The 19,350-nt window shown below is 35.0% G+C and overlaps 1 protein-coding gene across 10 annotated transcripts; it reads right to left on the bottom strand.

Moving 5' to 3' along the window:
• Positions 1–33: 33 nt before the first annotated feature.
• LOC140833751 (metal tolerance protein 2) lies at positions 34–5,522 on the bottom strand. Of its 10 annotated transcripts, none has more exons than XR_012118551.1 (12): positions 5,036–5,522; positions 4,820–4,889; positions 3,559–3,656; positions 3,324–3,478; positions 3,034–3,149; positions 2,474–2,570; positions 1,919–2,003; positions 1,535–1,597; positions 1,358–1,405; positions 1,086–1,231; positions 412–503; positions 34–327 (listed from the first exon to the last, which is right to left on the bottom strand). XR_012118551.1 is itself a non-coding variant. In XM_073198113.1 (12 exons), exons 1-12 carry the CDS (start codon positions 5,411–5,413, stop codon positions 210–212), a joined length of 1,524 nt encoding a protein of 507 aa, XP_073054214.1. In that variant the 5' UTR covers positions 5,414–5,520; the 3' UTR covers positions 34–209. The 10 variants fall into 10 exon arrangements, 6 of the variants coding, with proteins under 6 accessions (XP_073054214.1, XP_073054220.1, XP_073054217.1 ...); XR_012118552.1 differs by having other exon boundaries at positions 1,358–1,401; XM_073198113.1 differs by having other exon boundaries at positions 1,300–1,405; positions 5,036–5,520.
• Positions 5,523–19,350: the final 13,828 nt, after the last annotated feature.

Genomic DNA, 19,350 nt, shown 5'->3' with positions numbered 1-19,350 from the left:
TATATATATATATATATATATATATATATATATATATAAACGCATGTAAAATTTCTATTATTTTATTAATAACAATAGATATCGATTGTATATTTAGTCATCTCTAAACAGATACATTTTTTCAGCCATGTAGTCCAGCAGGATGTCTTTCAGGTTTTGATACAAGAAAGCATGGGCATCTCCTGGGAAAAAGGTGGTTGTCCAATGATTCACTGTTGCAACTCGGGCATCGGCTGGCCGAGCCGCAGCTGAATGGAGACGAGCATAATATTCGGCATAGCCTCCAGAATCTTTTTCTCTGCTTCTTTCGAAACTTTTACTGCCTCCCTGAATCCGGACCAAAGTAAATTCTTCGGGTGCCAGAAACTTCATAAAAGAAAAATATTAAACCATTTGGTGGTGATGTCTGACCTGATCAACATCTCGGGTGGCATGGAAACCTCGATTTCAAGAAATATCTGTCCTTGCAGCATGTGCCGAGTAATGCGCTCGACTACCATTTTCTGAAATCCATCCGAATATTTTCACATGAATGGAAGAACAATCATTTGCCTTAGCTTAAAAGAATCTAAAACAGTTATGGCACAGCGCCATGGATGAATAAAAAAAGATTTCTTCTTCACTGTTCCACCCCCTATTTTCTCCAGAAGAAAATGAATCTAAACACTCCTTCGTAACCTTTGATACTAGTGTACCGACGCACGCGTTGCGTGCTTGTATAATATTTTTTATAATTCATTTGATTTATATTTAAATGAGGATCATAATATAACTATAAAAAATAGTGAGGGACTAAACTGTAATTTTGATAGATAAATTAAAAAATAAATGAAAAATAAAAAAATAAAAAAATGATCTCAATAGGAATTGAACTTTTAACCTAAACCATTAAGAACAAAGACTCTAACCGCTGAACTACATATAACTTACATAAAAATTTTAACATTTTATTAATATATATAATTAATAAAACAGACCATGACACCAAAGTTAGTTACTATAAGTGCCTCACCCTTAATAGATAGTAATAGATACAAACCCATCTACCTATTGGTGAGGAAGTAAGCGATTTGAAAGGGGCATACCTCTGGGAAATTGGAGGACAATATATTGGAAACATTATCCTCAACATCTGTTTGCTCCAATGTGGCGGTGCCACTCTGGTGCTCCGAGTTTTTGAAGTTTCTTTGATTGTTAATTATGTCAGGCGATATGTGTGAAGTTGATGGCTCTACAAGGAAATCAGGAAGAGAGGCTACATTTCATGTCCCAAGAAGGAAAAAATATCATACTTCATACCTATATGTATGAAGACTTCAGATACTTCAGGATGGGATTGCTGAATTTGGCGACGTACATTTTCTCCAACATCATGTGCAGCACTAACACTAGAAAAAGGATCTACCTACATTAAGGAAATATAGGTTACACAACTTTTAGAATGCTTAAGAAACACGAAACAACTTCGACAAATGAGAATTTTACTTCTATTTTATGTGTAGCATGATCGGAAAAAATAGGAGACTTGACCAACCTCGATATCAACATCAAGATATAAGGACGAACCAGCTCGTCTTCCTCTGAGGTGGTTGTATCCCTACAATTTCATAATATATTTATAGAGAGAGCTTTAACATCCAATAACAATTTGGTGTAGCCAAGGATAGTTCTGGATATGCAAAATTCTAAATCATCAAGTTTGCCATGCGTAACAAAAAATAAAAGTTGAAATCGATATAATAAAAAGTGTATTATCAATGTCCCTAAAACTTTAGAATGGATAATGTCCAATTATGGATCGGTCGTGATAAAATAGAAAAATGGGAGGGTATAAAGTACAAGTGTTAGCTAAATCAAGAAACTCAGATTATGAACTCAAAAGAAAGAAAACTGAATGCTACAGCTAAAATTGACTTGCCTTGACTCCCTCGACTGCCAGAATTGTGTCTTTAAAAAGTTCCAGATGCTGTGATGGAACAGCAGCATCCACCAGTTCCAAGACACTAATTTAGACATGCAACAATATGGAAAACCATGTTAAAATTCTACATCCGGTCCCTCATCACGTTAACAAAAATCAATGGAACTTTTTATTTGATTTCATAGAATTCGAAAACCTATGCCTTTTCTAACAAAGTAATTCATTCAAGATAGGCATGGACCTAGGAACTAAAGAAGAGAAACAAATTGGGTGCATAGCGAAAGGGGGTGGCAACTCCAAAGATCAGGTGGAAGCGAAACTTGAATTTTTTGAACAATTACAAAACATTTTTAAAAAAAATCAACTAATGGGATACGAACATCTCTCACCCCCCACAAAATCCACTTTTGAGTTCAGAGAAAGAGACTTAAAAACTCTCTAGGAGTTGAGCATAATTAGGATGTTCGGTTTCAATGAAAGGATTCACCATCACATATACAAAGAGAAAAGCTGTAGCTTCTAAAACAAAGAAAATATAAAACAATAATACACCTCTGGTAACCACTTTCAATTCCAGCTTTTAGAATCATCCCAGAGACAAGAAGTCCAGCAAGAGGATCCAGAAACCTGACCCCGAGAATAGATCCACCTGATATTGCAAATAACAACAAATATCGTCAGTGAGTGAAAAGCCCCATTAAACGATAGCATCGGTAAGTAGTAGACATTTTAAAAAAATAAGTAAAAATTTTATTTCTGAATCCTCAAATGCAAAGAAAATGGAATGCGCATGAGCAAATGCAGCCAAGGGCTGATTCAAAAATGCGAAAGGGAGCTGAGGATAGTTGTTTTGACTTTTCTAGTAAGATTGACAGGAAGAGTATCTTATCCTTAATGTGTATTTTAAATTAATGAATGACTTCCGTTACTTGTAAAAAAATAAACATGAATTGTCAATTTTTTACATTTTTGACCCTATCAGATCCACCTCTGACTGAATCCAAGGTTTTAGGAAATACAGAATTTATATCTCTAACAAATAGAACCTCTTCATATGCATAATAATGTTAAGCATCAATCAATAATTGAATTCTATTTATCTATATATTTACCAACCCCAACGAGAGCCACTATTGATGAAACAGCATCAGCACGATGATGCCAAGCATTTGCTTTCATAAGGCCACTGCCTGTTCTCTCACCTGCCATCTTTGTTATCCAGTATAGCCTGGTTTAATCAAAGTACAAAAAAGTCAACATAAAGATCCGAGGTTAGGAGATATCTCAAAAGGTTGCATTTCAGAATTTTGGGAAATTCAACCACAAAACTAAAGAAAAGAAATCTTTTTAAAACTTTAGGCACCAAATGATGTTTTTATCTTAATGATAGCTGTATGTTTACCCTTCCTTAACAGCTATAGATATCAGAGTCATATTCAATGCAAGAATCGGGTGGTTCATGTCGATTCCATGGTGGTGCCCATGGTGATGATTATCATGCAGGTGATCATGAGCCAAGGACTGATTAACAATTTCAGGTGCAGCCGAAAAGATTTCCTAAACATGAAACAAAATTATATCTCAGGAAAGAAACATATAATTATGCAAACTATAATGAAAATAGCGCAAAAATATACCAACAAGACATCGAAAGCATGCCATGCAATGCCTCCAGCAGTTGCCAAAAGCACGCCAGAAATCGCTAGGGCTCCTAAAGTCTCAAATTTACCGTGTCCTGAAAGAAGCAAGACCATCATGAACTGAGAGAGAAGGCAATTTGAATTCTATCAAAACTTTACACCTCGTGACCTCAAAAATTTCTAACAGTGATAATATATCCAACAAAGAATAGTCCACATCAATTGTCCTAGAAAAACTGTATTAGCAACTCATTACAAAAATAAAAATGATAAATATAAAACTAAAAGAAAGTGTGAGAGCATGATTAAAATGATCTTCAAGTACTACTACAGACTAAGAATAATAATATGAAAGAAGGAAAAATAACAAAAAGCGCGCTCTTGCAAATGTTTTGGAGAAGCCAAGAAATCACAAATATCTACCAGGTATTAGATCTTTGCTCATATGTGCTTTAGTTAGTGACCTATATTTAGTTTGGAATGCTCTATAAACATTTGAAGCAAGCAATAACACTGGATTTGGTTTCCCCTCTTTCTCTTCCTTGACTCTCCCTTTCCCATTTGTCGTCACCTTTCCTAATTCTTCTTCGACTTGTCAGGTTGAAAATTCACTCAAAGTAGTGTCACATGATACAAATTGGTGTCAAGTCAATGATGGTCATTCACCAAGAGATAAACTCTAAAACGATGTTCTAAATGCCATCAAGGATTTAAACTTCAATTCAAAATATATCCTGCCTTGAGTAACCAAAATTTTCTATGAAAATGAAATCTGTTGATGGAAGTATTGAGGAATTCAGACTAAGTTTCGTAGCCATCCATGTTGCTCGGGATTTCATTAGTCAGTGGACTGCATTTTGTTGGTGTTCATAAATACATGTCCATCATAAACACTGGAAGCAGGCAATGATATTAGATGTGATTCGGTATCTTCTCTTCCCCCAAAAGACAATCCTTTTCCCCTCCTTCATCATCTTTCCTAATCATTCTTCAACTTCTGGAGTTGAACACTCACTCGAAGCAATGGCCCACATGATACAGATTCAGAATATATCATTTTGGCAATGGCTAGCTGGCATTTTGGCTGTGCACAAACTAATCCTATCGGATACCCCAAAACGTAACTTAAGCTATCAGTGATTCTAGTAAACAATTTCACATCTTGATTCCACACCTTCATACCAAAAAATATAATGGCAAGTAAAGTTAAAACATGTGAGGTGAAACAAGTAGAGTGAGGATACAGATCAAAAGTGACCGTATGGGTGTTCTTTGTCCTTTGGTACTCTCGCAGCCTTAAACGATAACAATGCCACCCCACTCAATACCTACACCATCAAAGACTTGCTCAATTCAATCAAGAAACCAAAAGCAAAAACTTAAAGAGGGAAATCTTCAAGAAGATAAAAAAGGAGATACAAAAATTTCCAAAAGCAAGTTAATCAAACAAAAAAGACAAGAAAATAGATCGTACCACATCAGAAACCGAATGGGCCGCATCAGCAATAATCGCAGTACTACCAGAAAGGTACCCGGTTAAAGATTTTCCGGCAGCCAAGCCAATATCCGCCGCAAGACCAAGCCGGAAAACCCTCTCACCCTGTTCACCAGAACAGCTGTTCCGCCCCTCATGCTGGTGATGCGTGTTACCCACGTGCCACCGCTTATGAATCTTGAAGCTTGAGTTTTCTGCATAAGGAATCGAATGACCATACAACTCAGAATTCACGGAAGCTTGAGCTGCAGCACATTTCTTGAAAATGTTGGAATTGTAGGACTGTGACGATGATGAGATCCTTGATATGCAAGATTTGTGAAATGGGCTGAGCTTGATCAACAACCTAAACCCCATTTTTCTTGAGGTTTCTTCTTCCTTCCTGCCTGCCACCACCTCAATCAAAATTAAGAACTTCCAGATTCCTGCGTCAATCAAAAGCTCGAAAAATGAGCTATTTAATTCATATATTTTGATAAATAATTTTCTGAATTTTATTAGATATTTAACTTTTTTTTAACATGTATCTGAGTTCATATATTTTTAAAATTTATTCAATATTTAAGTACTATCTCATGCCTCAAATTATATATATTTCAAAATAAAATCTTCATGAATAAAAAAGGGCAAAAATTTGTGTGAGATAGATCTCTTATTTGGCTCATCCATGAAAAAATACTATTTTTTATTTTGAATATGGGTAGGGTTGACCCGTCTCACATATTATGATCCGTGAGACGGTCGCACATGAGACTCACTCATAAAAAAAATTAACAATGATTGTTTTTAAAACATATTTATTTTTTTTATTTCAGGTTACTATAATTTATAGATTATTTATTAGTTCGAGATTAATTTAATAAACTTCATAAAATAACGATTAATCTATTACGAGTTCACCGTCGTAAAATAAAAATCATTTATCTGTATCATAAATAATATGTTATGGTAAAATATTTTATTCCAGTGTAGTTTTCAAAATAATTTTCTAATTATCATTTTTAGTTATATTATATTATATAATAGTATAATGTATTTCTCCGACAATCGCCTTTTTGATACGTGCGATTTTAGTTTTTTTTAAAAAATTAAAAGAAACAGCGCCATCCGCGTCATTACGATTTTACCTAAACCAGTCAGCCCCTCTCCCCGGAGAGAGAGCAGTGGTAAGCAATGGACAGCCTAACGGCTAGCCTCCCACTGCAATTCTGCTACTCCGATGTCGTTCGCTTTACATTCACTCTCCTCTGACCAATTTGCCTGCATGGCGGTTCATACTGATTATTGAGCACTTTATTCGGTGTTTGATTAAGAAGTGGTTAAGAGGAAACTTAAGCGGATGCTTTTTTATTGGATTTTACTTTGATTATAGTTACGCAGCTGAGATTTTTTATGATGTAAACTGCAGGAACCGTATCTAATTACCAAACTGGAGTCAGCTGAGATATCGGTAGATTGTGCAGTACCACAGCTTTTAAATTTCGCCTGTCGTCACGGGATGATAGAAATTTTACGCGGCTGATGTTTGGATATTTTCTGAATATTGCCATCTTTGGAGACCTAAATGAATCATTTAGAAATAATAGGTCGATGGTATAATTCTGCGATGGATGGTTAACATTGATTGGGGTTTTTGTGTTCCTTTGTTGTAACTGCTATCTGATCTTTCTCTTTGTTCTGAACAAGTACATAAACAACAAGTCGAGACAAGGATGTTCTTTTATCCACAAGACGAAATCGTCCGTATGAAGTGCTATACGTTGCAGACAATCATATCTAAGATACAACGACTTCAAGTCGAGAGATTACAGCACTACAAACTCTCGAAAACAACGAATAAAATTATGCAGCAACTTTCAAAAACGAAGTGAAGTAATATGCAGCAAGATGTCAAGAAGAAAAAATTATGTATGAGAGAGATTATTTATAAATGATCACCGGATATGTAGAAGAGACACGACTTTTCAGATAAGATGCGTAGAAAAGTCACAACTCTCTTCGAGTAGTGAAGAGGCACATTGTTTGGTGCAAACAACAGTCTTGAGTAGATGCAACCTTTGAGAAGGGACGCACACTGTTTCGTGTGTTAAAAAACAGTGGGAGGCGCGCTGGGGCGACATTCCAGGCGCGCACCAGCGGGCCTCGTTCTTTGCATGCACTCCAAAGCGGAGGCACACATTTTGTCGCATACCAACGCGAGTGCTTCTGTGCGCGCACCAGCGCGGATGGTTCTATTAACAAAATTTATTTTCCAAATAAATTTGATCCAAAAATATTAGATTAATATTCAAGCACCGCACCACACCACGCTCATGGCGCGCGTGTATTTCACCGAGACAAAGCCTATCAACGTCTCACATCCTCTAACGTTCTTCACTTTTATTATATAAAAATAGGTTTTGCTCCTTCCAACATATCCTCTTGATGCAAGAAACATAATGCTTGAAGGTTTGTTTTGATAACTATGTATTGAGTTGTAGACTTACCACATATACGTAACTAATTTGAATAAAAATATATTTCTTTAATTTTTTTTAAAAAGATTTGGACTACTCGATTTTTTTCTCATATTTTTTATCCTATCGTTTTCTTTTGCTATTTGTCATATTCTCTTAACAAATACACATAATTTATTACCATCTTCAATTATTACATTTTTTTTGGACAATCAATGATATGTAAATTTTTTTATTTATAATTATGTCGGATTTTATTATCTGTTAAGTAAAGTGACAATCATTGTTAATAGATATTTCTACTTTTCTAATCACTTTTAATTTATTAGATACTTATAATCGATAACATATAAACTGCATATTATTATTACAATCTACTAGCATATAAAAGTATTGACGCACTGATTAAAAAAACTATTGATGAATGTTGTCATTTATTCACAATTTATAATAATAATATTTTTTTACAATAAATCATCTTTTTACTTACTCTTATGACACATATTTTAATATTTCATAATAACAAATAAACATAATGAATATAATTAAATTATTAATGTCTTATTGGTATTATTTGTAGATAATAATATCTTTAATTTTTTTATTGTTTAAATATCTTTACGAGATAATTTGTGTATCTTTGTTTTGAGAAAAATCTATTGCATTTATAAAGTTTGAATAATAAATATAATTTTATAGTATAGTACATTTAATTTGAAAACTGAAGTCATTGTATGAAAAACGACACTTCTTTTTCTCTTTCTAGTTTTTTGTCACTCAAAGAGTTAATATTTTTTTCTCATTTGTCTTCTTCATCCAACTGTAAAAAGTTATAAAAACAGAAAAAAATATTCATGCCTAGAAAATATTTTTATTTATTGTCTTTCTTGTCTATACATTTTTTTTTAAAATGTGAATATATAATTTACTTCATTGCCTTAATCGGCATATATCTTCATTATATAATTTGTGTACATTAAAGGTAAACACAATTATTTTAAATATAGTATAAAATAATAGGTGGAAAAATTTATTGATCTTTTAGTTTCAAAACTATAGTGATAACTGTATGTAGGTGCACTATTTCATTGTGACGATTATAAGTTTATTTAAATATCTTATTTCTCGATCAAGAATCAAACTTTGTTTATTTCTTATTTTGAGGATCGACAAATTCAATATTTCATTTAATGTTTTAGTTAATAATACTTACATGAGTTATATTGTGCATTTCTTCAATCTGAAAAGAATCAATTGTCATTCAATCTATAAAAATATCTGAAAACTGAAGAATGCGTTCAAATTCAAAAATCGACTAACATGTAAGGGATCAATTCAAAACTAAAAATTGATGAAACTTTTTTCTTCTAGTTTTACGATCGAAAAATTTAGGACCGAATATTTGTCGTTTTACCAAAATCTATACCTGGTGGTAATGATACATGTCAAATTTTTTAAACCATACAAATCAAGTGTCACATTTCAATTATTTTACCCAGCATGAACAATTATTGTACCCAACAATTTCTCTCCTAATAATTGCACCCATTGCAAACAACAAGAATCAAACCCGTTACTCTGGCTCTGATACCAATTGTAGGACGTACAATTTTACCAAAAAAGATAATAAATGGTGGTAACGGTACAACTTGAATCTTTTAAACATTACAACAACTCAAGCACAACTTTTCAATTACTCTATCCAGCAAGAATAATTATTGTACCAAAAAAATAAATTTATTCAAATGACTATTTACTTTATCATACATTTTATAAGACATGTAAGTATAATATATACTTGATATTGTATATAAGTAGCAGAGAAAAAAATCATTTTTATCTATTTGATAATTTATATTTTAGAGATAAAAGAAAAAAAATACATAGCATGTTGACAAAATCCGAAAACCCGAATTAAAAGTCGAATTACTACCTTCTTCATTTAAAAAAAAAAATAATTAATACATTTTTCTTGACCTTTCAATTACCAAGTGTCAAAATCAATAAACTAAATGTTGGAACATTTTGGTTGTGATGATTGGAAAAAGAAAGCCTACCAACTGAATTTTAGAGGTAAACTAAACTTGGAAACCTAACTGATTACGAACCTAACTGATGAATAAATCAAGTGTGAAGGACACTATTAGCTAAACTGAATCGAGGTCGACTGATTAAGCTCCAGAATAAAATCTTTTCGCTTTCTAGTAAATCAGTCTGATCAGTGATTAAATATCAGATTCAACTGATATAGCTTTCCGTATTTACCGATCAGTGATTAAGGTTCAGAGTTACAGTCAGAGTTCTGTAAGAGTTCTAGTAAATCAGTCAAGCAGCGTTTAAGTCCTGCTGAAGTGTATGATTTCAAATTGCTTGTTATTACCAAAAATTTTTAATGCAAACCTTCTGCGTTGAAGAAGGAGTGACGTAGGAGTGTTGAAATATTCAAACACCAGAAACAATCTCGTATTCAAATTACATTTTCCCTCTATTTTGCTTAACCATCTTCAACCATTTCTACTTAATCATTTCTTTAACCATTTTAAGGAAAATCCTACTCATAAGAACCAAGTTCCAAAGTTGCTAACTCAACTGAAATATATTTTTGGTTAAATTTATTTACCCTCTCTAAATTTTAGTTTCGATCCTAACAAGTAGCGTCAGAGAGATTAATTCTTGTCCCTGAACAAAATATCTTTTATGACATCATTCAGTAAAATTCTAATGTTCTCTAAAGAAGATTTTTATGATTGGAGGATCATGATACAAGATCATTTAAGTACTCAAGACGATGATATGTGGTTCATCATCATAGATGGACCAATGAAAATATTGAAAGCAAATACAATCATAGCCATCACTGAGGTGCTCCTCAAATGCTTGAAAAACCAATGAGCGAATGGAAGCATGAGGATAAAAGAAAGAAAATCTTGAAAATGTGGCTAAATATATTATGTACAAAACTCTTAACAAAAATACATTCAGCAAAATCAAATGTGCAAAACTGCAAAAGAAATATGGGAAAAATTGATTTAGCTATGAGAAAGAAATGAGCATATCAAACAAAACAAGCTCTCTGTGGCCATATGAAAGTTTGACAATATCAAGATGAACTCGGGAGAATTTATGTCTGATTATTATGAAAGAGTTAGTGAAATTACAATTGAACTCAATGCACTAGAAAAATGTATAACAACCAAGAGGTAATATTGAAGGTAATGAGAGGACTCCCAAAAGAATGAGATGCTATGACTATAGCAATACGTGAATCCAAATATTTGAGCAAGATGGAGCTCTATGATTTTTTTGCATACTTAAAAGCTTATGAATTCGAGTTACAAACCGGATAGGATTATCAGTCTATCTCTCAACTGAATAAGGATCTAACTGCAGTAAAACTGGAACCACCAGTTTTGAATGAAAAATCAGATGTCATGTCACTGTCTGTGAAGAAATTTGGCAAGTTTCTAAGAAAGAATCAAGGCAATTTTCAAAACTCCGACCGAAGATCCTATCAAAATAAGGAGTCAACTGATGACTCAAGTGCATGTTTAAACTGTGACAAGACTCGCCACTTCATAGAAGATTGCCCCAAACCGAGAAATGATGACATGAGGTCATCTGAAAAGGGCAAGAGATCGTTTGACAAAAGAATATCAAAAGATGAGAAGAAATCATTTAAGAAGAGACATGATCAAAATGTGTTGATAGTTGAGGAAAGCAAGTCAAATTGACTGACTCAGACTATGGGCCATCTGAATTGGAAGATTCAAGTAGTTCTAGTGATGATGAAGAAGTGAATTGTTCAATAACCAATGATGTTGAGCAAGAATCTACCAGTGAGCGGGTATTTAATTTTAGCTCAACTGATTTATCATGAGAGGATCTTATCAATGCACTTTATGACATGGTCAATGAATACCAAAGACTTTTTCAATCATTCGAGGAAATTAAAGAAAAATTGACTTGCCAGACAATGAGACTGAAACTGACTGGGAACGATATAGTGAAATTGTAAGTTTGAAGAAAGAGATGCTAAACTGAAAATTGAGAATGAGAGAATAGATGATGAAAACCATAAAATTAAATTTGAAAATATGAAGCTAACTGAATTAGTTTCATCATGGAATAAGTCTTCAGTTACCTTAACTGAATGCAAGAGTTACATAAACCTGTTGGACACAAAACTGGTCTTGGTTTCAGAAACAAGGAAAGCATTCTCGAGACAAGTACTCAACCAAAACTAAATATGTGGAAAAGGAAATATATTCACTTTGTAAGATCCAGTATGATACATTAATTTCAAAAACATATCATCAAGTTGCAAAGCCTGTTAAAAATATGAGTAAAGCTAGAAAGTTTGGTGTTGGTTACATGCCTGGGAGTTTCAATGTTAAGCTAGACTGGGAGCCCATTCAAACCTGCCTAGCTAGGCATAACTCGATTAAAGACAAATATAACCGATACTTTAACAACAAACCTGTCCAGAAATGATATAGGCTGGCCAATGAAGTTGAAAAGGGTAAAAAACATATAGTTTCTACCGTACACAACACACCACACACATGCACGTGCACAACGTATTTGAAACACAAAAAGTGGTCGGTCAGTTAAACTGATCCAAGTTTGGATTCCAAAAAGACTAATCCCGTCTGGACCAAAGTAAGTATGGATACCAAGAGTTATTCGTAATTTGTGATTTCAGAGCACGATAACTGAACAAATCAAGGAGTCAGTTTGGTACTTGGATAATAGATATTCAAGGCATATGACCAGTGAAGCTAAACTACTATTAAAACTGATTCAATTTACTGGACTCAAGATCACATTTGGAGATACTTATCAAGGTAGAACTATGGGTAATGATAATGTAACGACCCATTACAGGCCCAGTGGACCGCCCATACGGCCCACTGCCCCGATCGACCCAAGGCTATCCCGATCTTGGGCTCCCTCTATGGGGCCTTTTCCCTCACGGGCTTTTCATAGGCGCCGTACGGGTTACTCATAGAACTCCTCCAGCCCATGAACTGGAGTCTGTGCCTTCCCAGGATCGAACCTAAGACCACATGGATATATAGGTACTTAGCACAATCCTGGTACCAAATGAGCTACTAGCTCACGGGCTTTCCATAGGCGTCGTACGGGTTACTCATAAAACTCCTCCAGCCCATGCACTGGAGTTTGTACCTCCCCAGGATCGAACCTAAGACAACATGGATATATAGGTACATAGCACAATCCTGGTACCAATTGAGCTACTAGGGAGGTACAAACTCCAGTGCATGGGCTGGAGTAGCTTATGAGTAACGATGCCTATGGAAAGCCCGTGAGGGAAGAGTCTAGAGTTCCAGAGAGAGCCCATAGTCAGAGCCCAAGATCGGGATAGCCTTGGGTCATTACAGATAAGCTTATCCATGGTAAAATTATCATTAAATACATATTATTTGTTGAAAATATGAAATATAATTTGATCAACGTAAGTCAGTTGTGATCATGATTATTTAATTGAGTTTAGTAAGCATGTCCGTACTATCAAAGATATTTTTGGATGCATTATGATGACATGTGACAGGTGTGACAACATATACAAAATCAGTTGGACTACTCAACCTAGTAAACCATTGTGCTTCATTGCTTCCAACTTACCAAGGAATTGGTTGTGGCATAAGAGGTTAAGTAATTTAAATTTCAGAGTCATTGCAGATCCGATCAAGAATGATTTAGTTAATGGTCCGCTTAAAATTGAATTCTCCAAAGATAAAGTCTGTTCAGCGTATCAGTTTGGTAAGCAAGTTAGGTCATCTTTTAAAAACAAATGATGTAACTCATCAACCCGAAGCTTAGAACGGTTGCACATGGACTTGTTAGGTCATATATCAGTCATGAGCTTAGGGAGAATGAAATATACTCAAATTATTGACTTTCTAGTTTAATCATGTACCCATTAACCCAATTTCAATTTCTCATGTACTAATTTATCAATAGTTCGTGTATCAAAATATTTTTTACTCATTATTTATTTAGTTTTTCTAGACTTCATAAATTCAATATACTCTTAATTTCTCACCCTCATGATGATTGATTGTGTTAAGATTTTAACAACCCGTCAAATAAAAATTGGCGGATCATCTTACGACCCCATTTGATGGCAGGTTGTTGCTTGCTATAGTAAATCGACTAACTCGTTTTAACATCTCTAATTCTATTAATTAACTCAATGAAATATTTTTGAGTTTTTTTTCCGAATGGCTTTGTATTTCCATTTTCCATTGGGCTCTTTTAGTTTCTAAAACCTCCCTCGGATCACAAGAACTCTACTATATTTTGTACTGTATTTCATACTATAAGAATTAAGATAAGGTAAGGTAACCCAAAAAAAGAAAGATGAATATTAAACGTAAATATTAAAATAAGTGAAAAGTATTCTTCTTCTTTTTTTCTCTCAATTCAATAACACTCATTCATCTATCAATCTTGCTAAAATATGCTTCCATGGGTGGAAACTCCTTCACAATTTCTTGTCAATCAGGCAGACAAAATAATGAGAGGCAAACCTCATCACAATGTCGTGTAATCTTCTTTGAAGATGACAACATTAGCTTAATCATTGCAGATTTAACCACAAAAATGGAAATTATGTAATTGTGGAATTAGTCAAATTCTTTACGTTAAAATCAACATATGGATGATTTAATCCATTCAGATTTTCGAACATACCCATCTAGACGAAGAACTATGTAAACATCTTCAACGAGAGTTATTGTAGGTCCCACGTGCGGTAATGTGAGATAATAAATATGAAAATAAAAAATAAACTGGACACCGAGATTTACGTGGAAAATCCCCTAAATATTATTATGGTAAAAATCACGGACAAGATGAAAAAAAATTCAACTTTAATATTTTACGGTGTACAACCACTTACTGTGTTTCACAAGAGAACACACTCTCCTAATACAAGAGAACAAACACTTCTCAAATATTATAGAACTAAGCACTCAATGCTATAGTATAAGACAAAACTCGAAGAAGATATGATTTGAAATGAGGGGATGAGGCACCTATTTGTAGTAGAATTTCGAGGTGTGAAACCGCTTATAAAACGCGTTCCGTCTGAGCATTTTTTTCCTTTTTCAAAAATGCCAACTTTTCCAACCTGTTTTTATTCAACAAATTCAGCCAATTAAATTCTTTGTATGTCAATAATTCCAATTTGCCGACCCCATCATTAAATAACATTTGCTGACGTTTCTCCCACTTGGAGATTTGATTGGAAATTAAACATATCTCAACACATCTTTTCAATCTTGCCATTACATGTTGCTTACGTTTCTGCTAGGTCACTTGAGGATCTACACCGATCAAACTTATCAGTGTTCACTGGCTGGGTCAGAAAATCAGCTATATTATCTTTTGTATTGATTTTCTGCATATCTACGCTTTCTTCTTTTACTACTTCTCGAACAAAGTGAAATTGAACTCCAAAATGTGTTTCGTTCTGGAATGAAATGCTGGATTCCTTGCGATGTGTAAGGCACTCTGACTGTCACAAAACAAAAGAACATTATCTTGTTTGTGCTTGATCTCCTCCAATAACCTTTTAATCCATATTGCCTCCTTGCAAGCTTGAGTAACTGCCATATATTCCGTTTCCGTCGTAGATAACGCCATGACTATTTGCACTTTTGAAACCCAGCTTACTGTTCCACTCGCAAGTGTAAACACATAACTATTAGTAGATTTCTTTTTATCAGGATCACCTGCATAATCTGAATCGATATAGCCTTTGAGTGCAAAGTGTGATCCTCCATAACATAATACAGCATTTTAGGTACCCTTAATGTATATAAGGATCCTCTTAACTGTACTCTAATGCTCTCATTCAAGATTCGCCATATACCGACTAACTACTCCCACTGCTTGAGCAATGTCCGGTCTTGTACAGATCATGGCGAACATCAAACTTCTCACTGCTGATGCATGTGGTACTCGAGACATCTCCATCCTCTCTGCTTCACTGCTAGGACACATCTCGGAGGATAACTTGAAGTTAACGGGAAGACGGGTTGATATTGGCTTGCTATCTTGCATGCTGAAGCTTTGCAAGACTTTCTTCAAATAATTTTTCTAGGAAAGCCAAATCTTTCTGTTACTTCTATCTCGGTGAACTTGCATATCTAGAATCTTGTTTGCTGGTCCCAAGTCCTTCATATCAATTCCCTAGCCAACTGTGCCTTCAATCCTTGGACCTGATCTTTGTTGGGGCCTGCTATCAATATGTTATCCACATACAACAGCAAAATGATATAAGCATCGCCAGACCTCTTGAAATATGTACAAGGGTCTGCATTCAATCTGTTGTATCCAAGGCTCATGATATAAGAATCAAATCTCTTGTACCAACACCTCGGTGCCTGTTTGAGACCATACAGAGATTTGTTCAACCTGCAAACCAAATTCTCTTTGTCTTTTTCCACAAAACCTTCTGGCTGGAGCATATAGATTTCTTCTTCAAGATTTCCATGAAGAAACGCCGTTTTCACATTTAGATGTTCTAGATGTAGGTAAAACACCGCACATAATGCCAACAATATTCTGACTTTTGTAAGCCGAACCACAGGGGAAAATATTTCATTGAAGTCAATGCCTTCTTTCTGAGCATACCCTTTTACCACCAATCTAGCACGATACCGCTCCACTTGGTTATTGCCATCAGGCTTGATCTTATAAACCCATCTGTTTCCAATGGCTTTCCTCCCTTGTGGTAGTGTAACAAGATCCCAAGTTTTATTCTTGTCTAATACCTCCAACTCTTCTTGTTATCATCCACAAGGATACATCCGAGCTTTGAGTAGCCTCATAGAAACTCTATGCCTCAACATCCTCTGATAATAGACAATTTGAAATATTACTTTCAGTGACATAATCTTAAAGCCAACCTGATGGTCTTCTGTCTTGAGTTGACTGCCTCACATTAGAAACCTCAGACTCAACATGCTCTTGTTTTTTGTGCTCTGGTACTGCTTAACAAGAAATTTATCCTTCGTCCATCTTATTTTCCACCTGAAATATAGCAGTTTCTGAATTCAATTTGCCTTTGTCTCCCTTTACTTTATCTTCCTCAAAGATAAATTTTTGCAGATGACAAGCTTGTGGACAGTAGGATCCACAAACAAAACCCCTTTACTCCATCAGCATAACCCAAGAAGATACATTTTCTGGATTTTGAATCCAACTTCGATCTTTCTTGCTCATTGTACAGAACGTACACAAGACTTCCAAATGTACGGAAATGATAATAATTTTTCGGCTTCCCGGTCCACATCTCCATCGGAGTCTTCAGATCAATCACCATTGAAGGAGAAAGATTCATAATATAACAAGAAATTTTGACTGCTTCCGCCCAAAATGACTTGTCTAGACCCGCAATCCTCAACATAGCTCTTGTTTTGTCCAACAAGGTCTTGTTCATGCGCTCTGCCACTCCATTATGTTGAGGTGTGTAAGCCGTCGTAAATTGTCTTTTGATGCATTTATGTTGACCATATGCATCAAATTCTTCACTGGTATATTCTCACCCATTTTCAGTCCTCAGACACTTGATTTTTTTTTTTCAGAATCAAGTTCAACCCGTGCTTTGAAATCTTTGAAGATCTGAAAAACATCTGATTTCTTCTTGATTGGATACACCCAACATCTCCTAGAGAAATCATCAATAAACAAGATAAAGTATCTCGCTCCTCCTAGGGATCAACGGGTTCTTGCCAAACATCCGAGTGAATCAGCTCCAATATGCTTTTGCTTTGGGTAGTAGAAATGTCATACTTTAATCCGTGTTGTTTACTGGTGACACGATGCTCACAAAAGGGTAGTGACACTTTTGTAAGTTCCGGCAACAGCTTCCGTTCTAAGAGAATTTTCAACCCTCGTTCTGACATATGCCCGAGCTTTCTATGTCATAACACTATTAATTCTTCTCCTGAACCAATTGATTCAACAGCTAGTTCTGTCTCTTTGCGCGTTTCTCCCAAAAGTATATACAGATTTGCAGCAACTTTTTCCACTTTCATAACCTCAAGCACACCCTTCACAATTTTCATGATCATGTTCTCGATCCGTGTTTTGTACCCAATATCATCCAATTGCCCCAAGGACAAAAGATTTTTTCTCAGTCCCTTCACATGTCGTACCTTTTGTATGGTGCGAATGGTTCCATCAAACATTTTAATTTTGATAGACCGACACCAGCGATTTCCAAGGCATGATCTTTTCCCATGAATACAGGTCCTCCTGAGACTGGTTCATGATGATCAAATCATTTTCTTCAAGACGTCATGTGCTACGTCGCTCCTGAATCCATAATCCATGTATCACAAAATTTGTGCCTGCCTTCTGCAACTGTTGCCTCTTCATTGAATAATATTTCACCACTGCCAGAAGTACTGGCCACATTTCCTTGAGAACTCTTCTCGATACTCGTATACTCTTTCTTGAAGTGCCATTTACCGCTACATTTAAAGCAGTAAATATTTTTTTCTTACTTCTTGACTTTGATCTACATCGTCTTTGGCTCCCATTGGAGTCATGGTCCATAAATCTTCCTCTTATCATTGGTAAAGCCTCTGTTTGCTTTGATGTTACCAACTTATCTTCCTTATTCTTGCGCCAGCTTTCTTCTCCGAGAATCGCAGTTAAAACTTCGTCGAATTTTAGAAAGCCCATAAGAATACTGTTGGTAATGTTGATGATAATTTGATCTTATGAATCTAGTAGACTTTGAAGTAGAAGCTTCGCACGTTCATTTTCCCCTATTTTATGCCCCATGGAAGTGAGTTGGGCAAATAGAATATTAGTGTGTTGATATGGTCGGTCATCGATGAGGGTTCCGCCATCCGAAAAGTATAAGGCATTCTCTTTAGGAAAATCATGTTGTGTAGGGACTTGACCTCGTACATCTTTGTCAGAGTATCCCAGATAACGTTTTTTGTTTTATCTCAGAGATACTTGGCAATACTTTGTCTGCTATAGCCAAGTGTAAATTGGAAACAACATTTTCATTCATCTCATTCCACTTTCCATCATCCGTAATTTTCACCGATCTATCTCCAATAGCTGTCAAGCAATTCTACTTTCTTAAAACTACTTGTATCTTTATTTTCCACAGCATAAAATTGCTTTTGTTGGACTTTGCTATATCGTACCTGTCCGCCATTATGTCTACAACAATTTAATAGAATGAACAAAATAATCTCGCATTAATAAAAAATACGAAAAAATATTTTCTGATGTGGAAGATCAGTTTAGGCTGTAACCACAGAGCATACTCAAAATTTTAAGAAATTTTAAACCAAGGCTCTGATTCCACTTGTTGGTCCCACGTGCGGTAATTTGAGATAATAAATATGAAAGTAAAGAATAAACTGGACACCGAGATTTACGTGAAAAACCCCTAAAACTTATAAGGGTAAAAACCACGGACAAGATGAAAAGAATTCCACTATAATATTTTACGGTGTATAACCACTCACTGTGTTTCCAAAGATAACACACAATCTCTTAATACATGAGAACAAACACCTCACAAATATTATAGAACTAAGCACTCAAATGCTATAGTATGAGAGAAAACTCGAAGAAGTGATGATTTGAAATGAAGGAATGAGACACCTATTTATAGTAGAATTTCGAGGTGTGAAACCGCGTATAAAACGCATTCCGTCTGAACAATTTTTCCGTAGTCAAAAATTCCAACTTTGCCAACCTATTTTTAATCAACAAATTCAGTCAATTCAATTTTATTGTCTGTCACCGACCCCATCATTAAATAACATTTGCTGA

This window comes from Primulina eburnea, chromosome 6, assembly GCF_022965805.1.
Source record: "Primulina eburnea isolate SZY01 chromosome 6, ASM2296580v1, whole genome shotgun sequence".
Lineage (NCBI taxonomy): Eukaryota > Viridiplantae > Streptophyta > Magnoliopsida > Lamiales > Gesneriaceae > Primulina > Primulina eburnea.
Note: the sequence above shows the minus strand (reverse complement) of the source record. Positions and strands in the feature narration are given on the sequence as shown.

Coding starts and splice junctions, on each gene's coding strand:
- LOC140833751 (XM_073198113.1), bottom strand. CDS start 5,413: ATGGGGTTTAGGTTGTTGATCAAGCTCAGCCCATTTCACAAATCTTGC. Junction 3,657..4,819: donor GGACAAAGAACACCCATACG/GTCACTTTTGAT, acceptor TGCTTCTTTCAG/GACACGGTAAATTTGAGACT. Junction 3,150..3,323: donor TCTATAGCTGTTAAGGAAGG/GTAAACATACAG, acceptor TGATTAAACCAG/GCTATACTGGATAACAAAGA.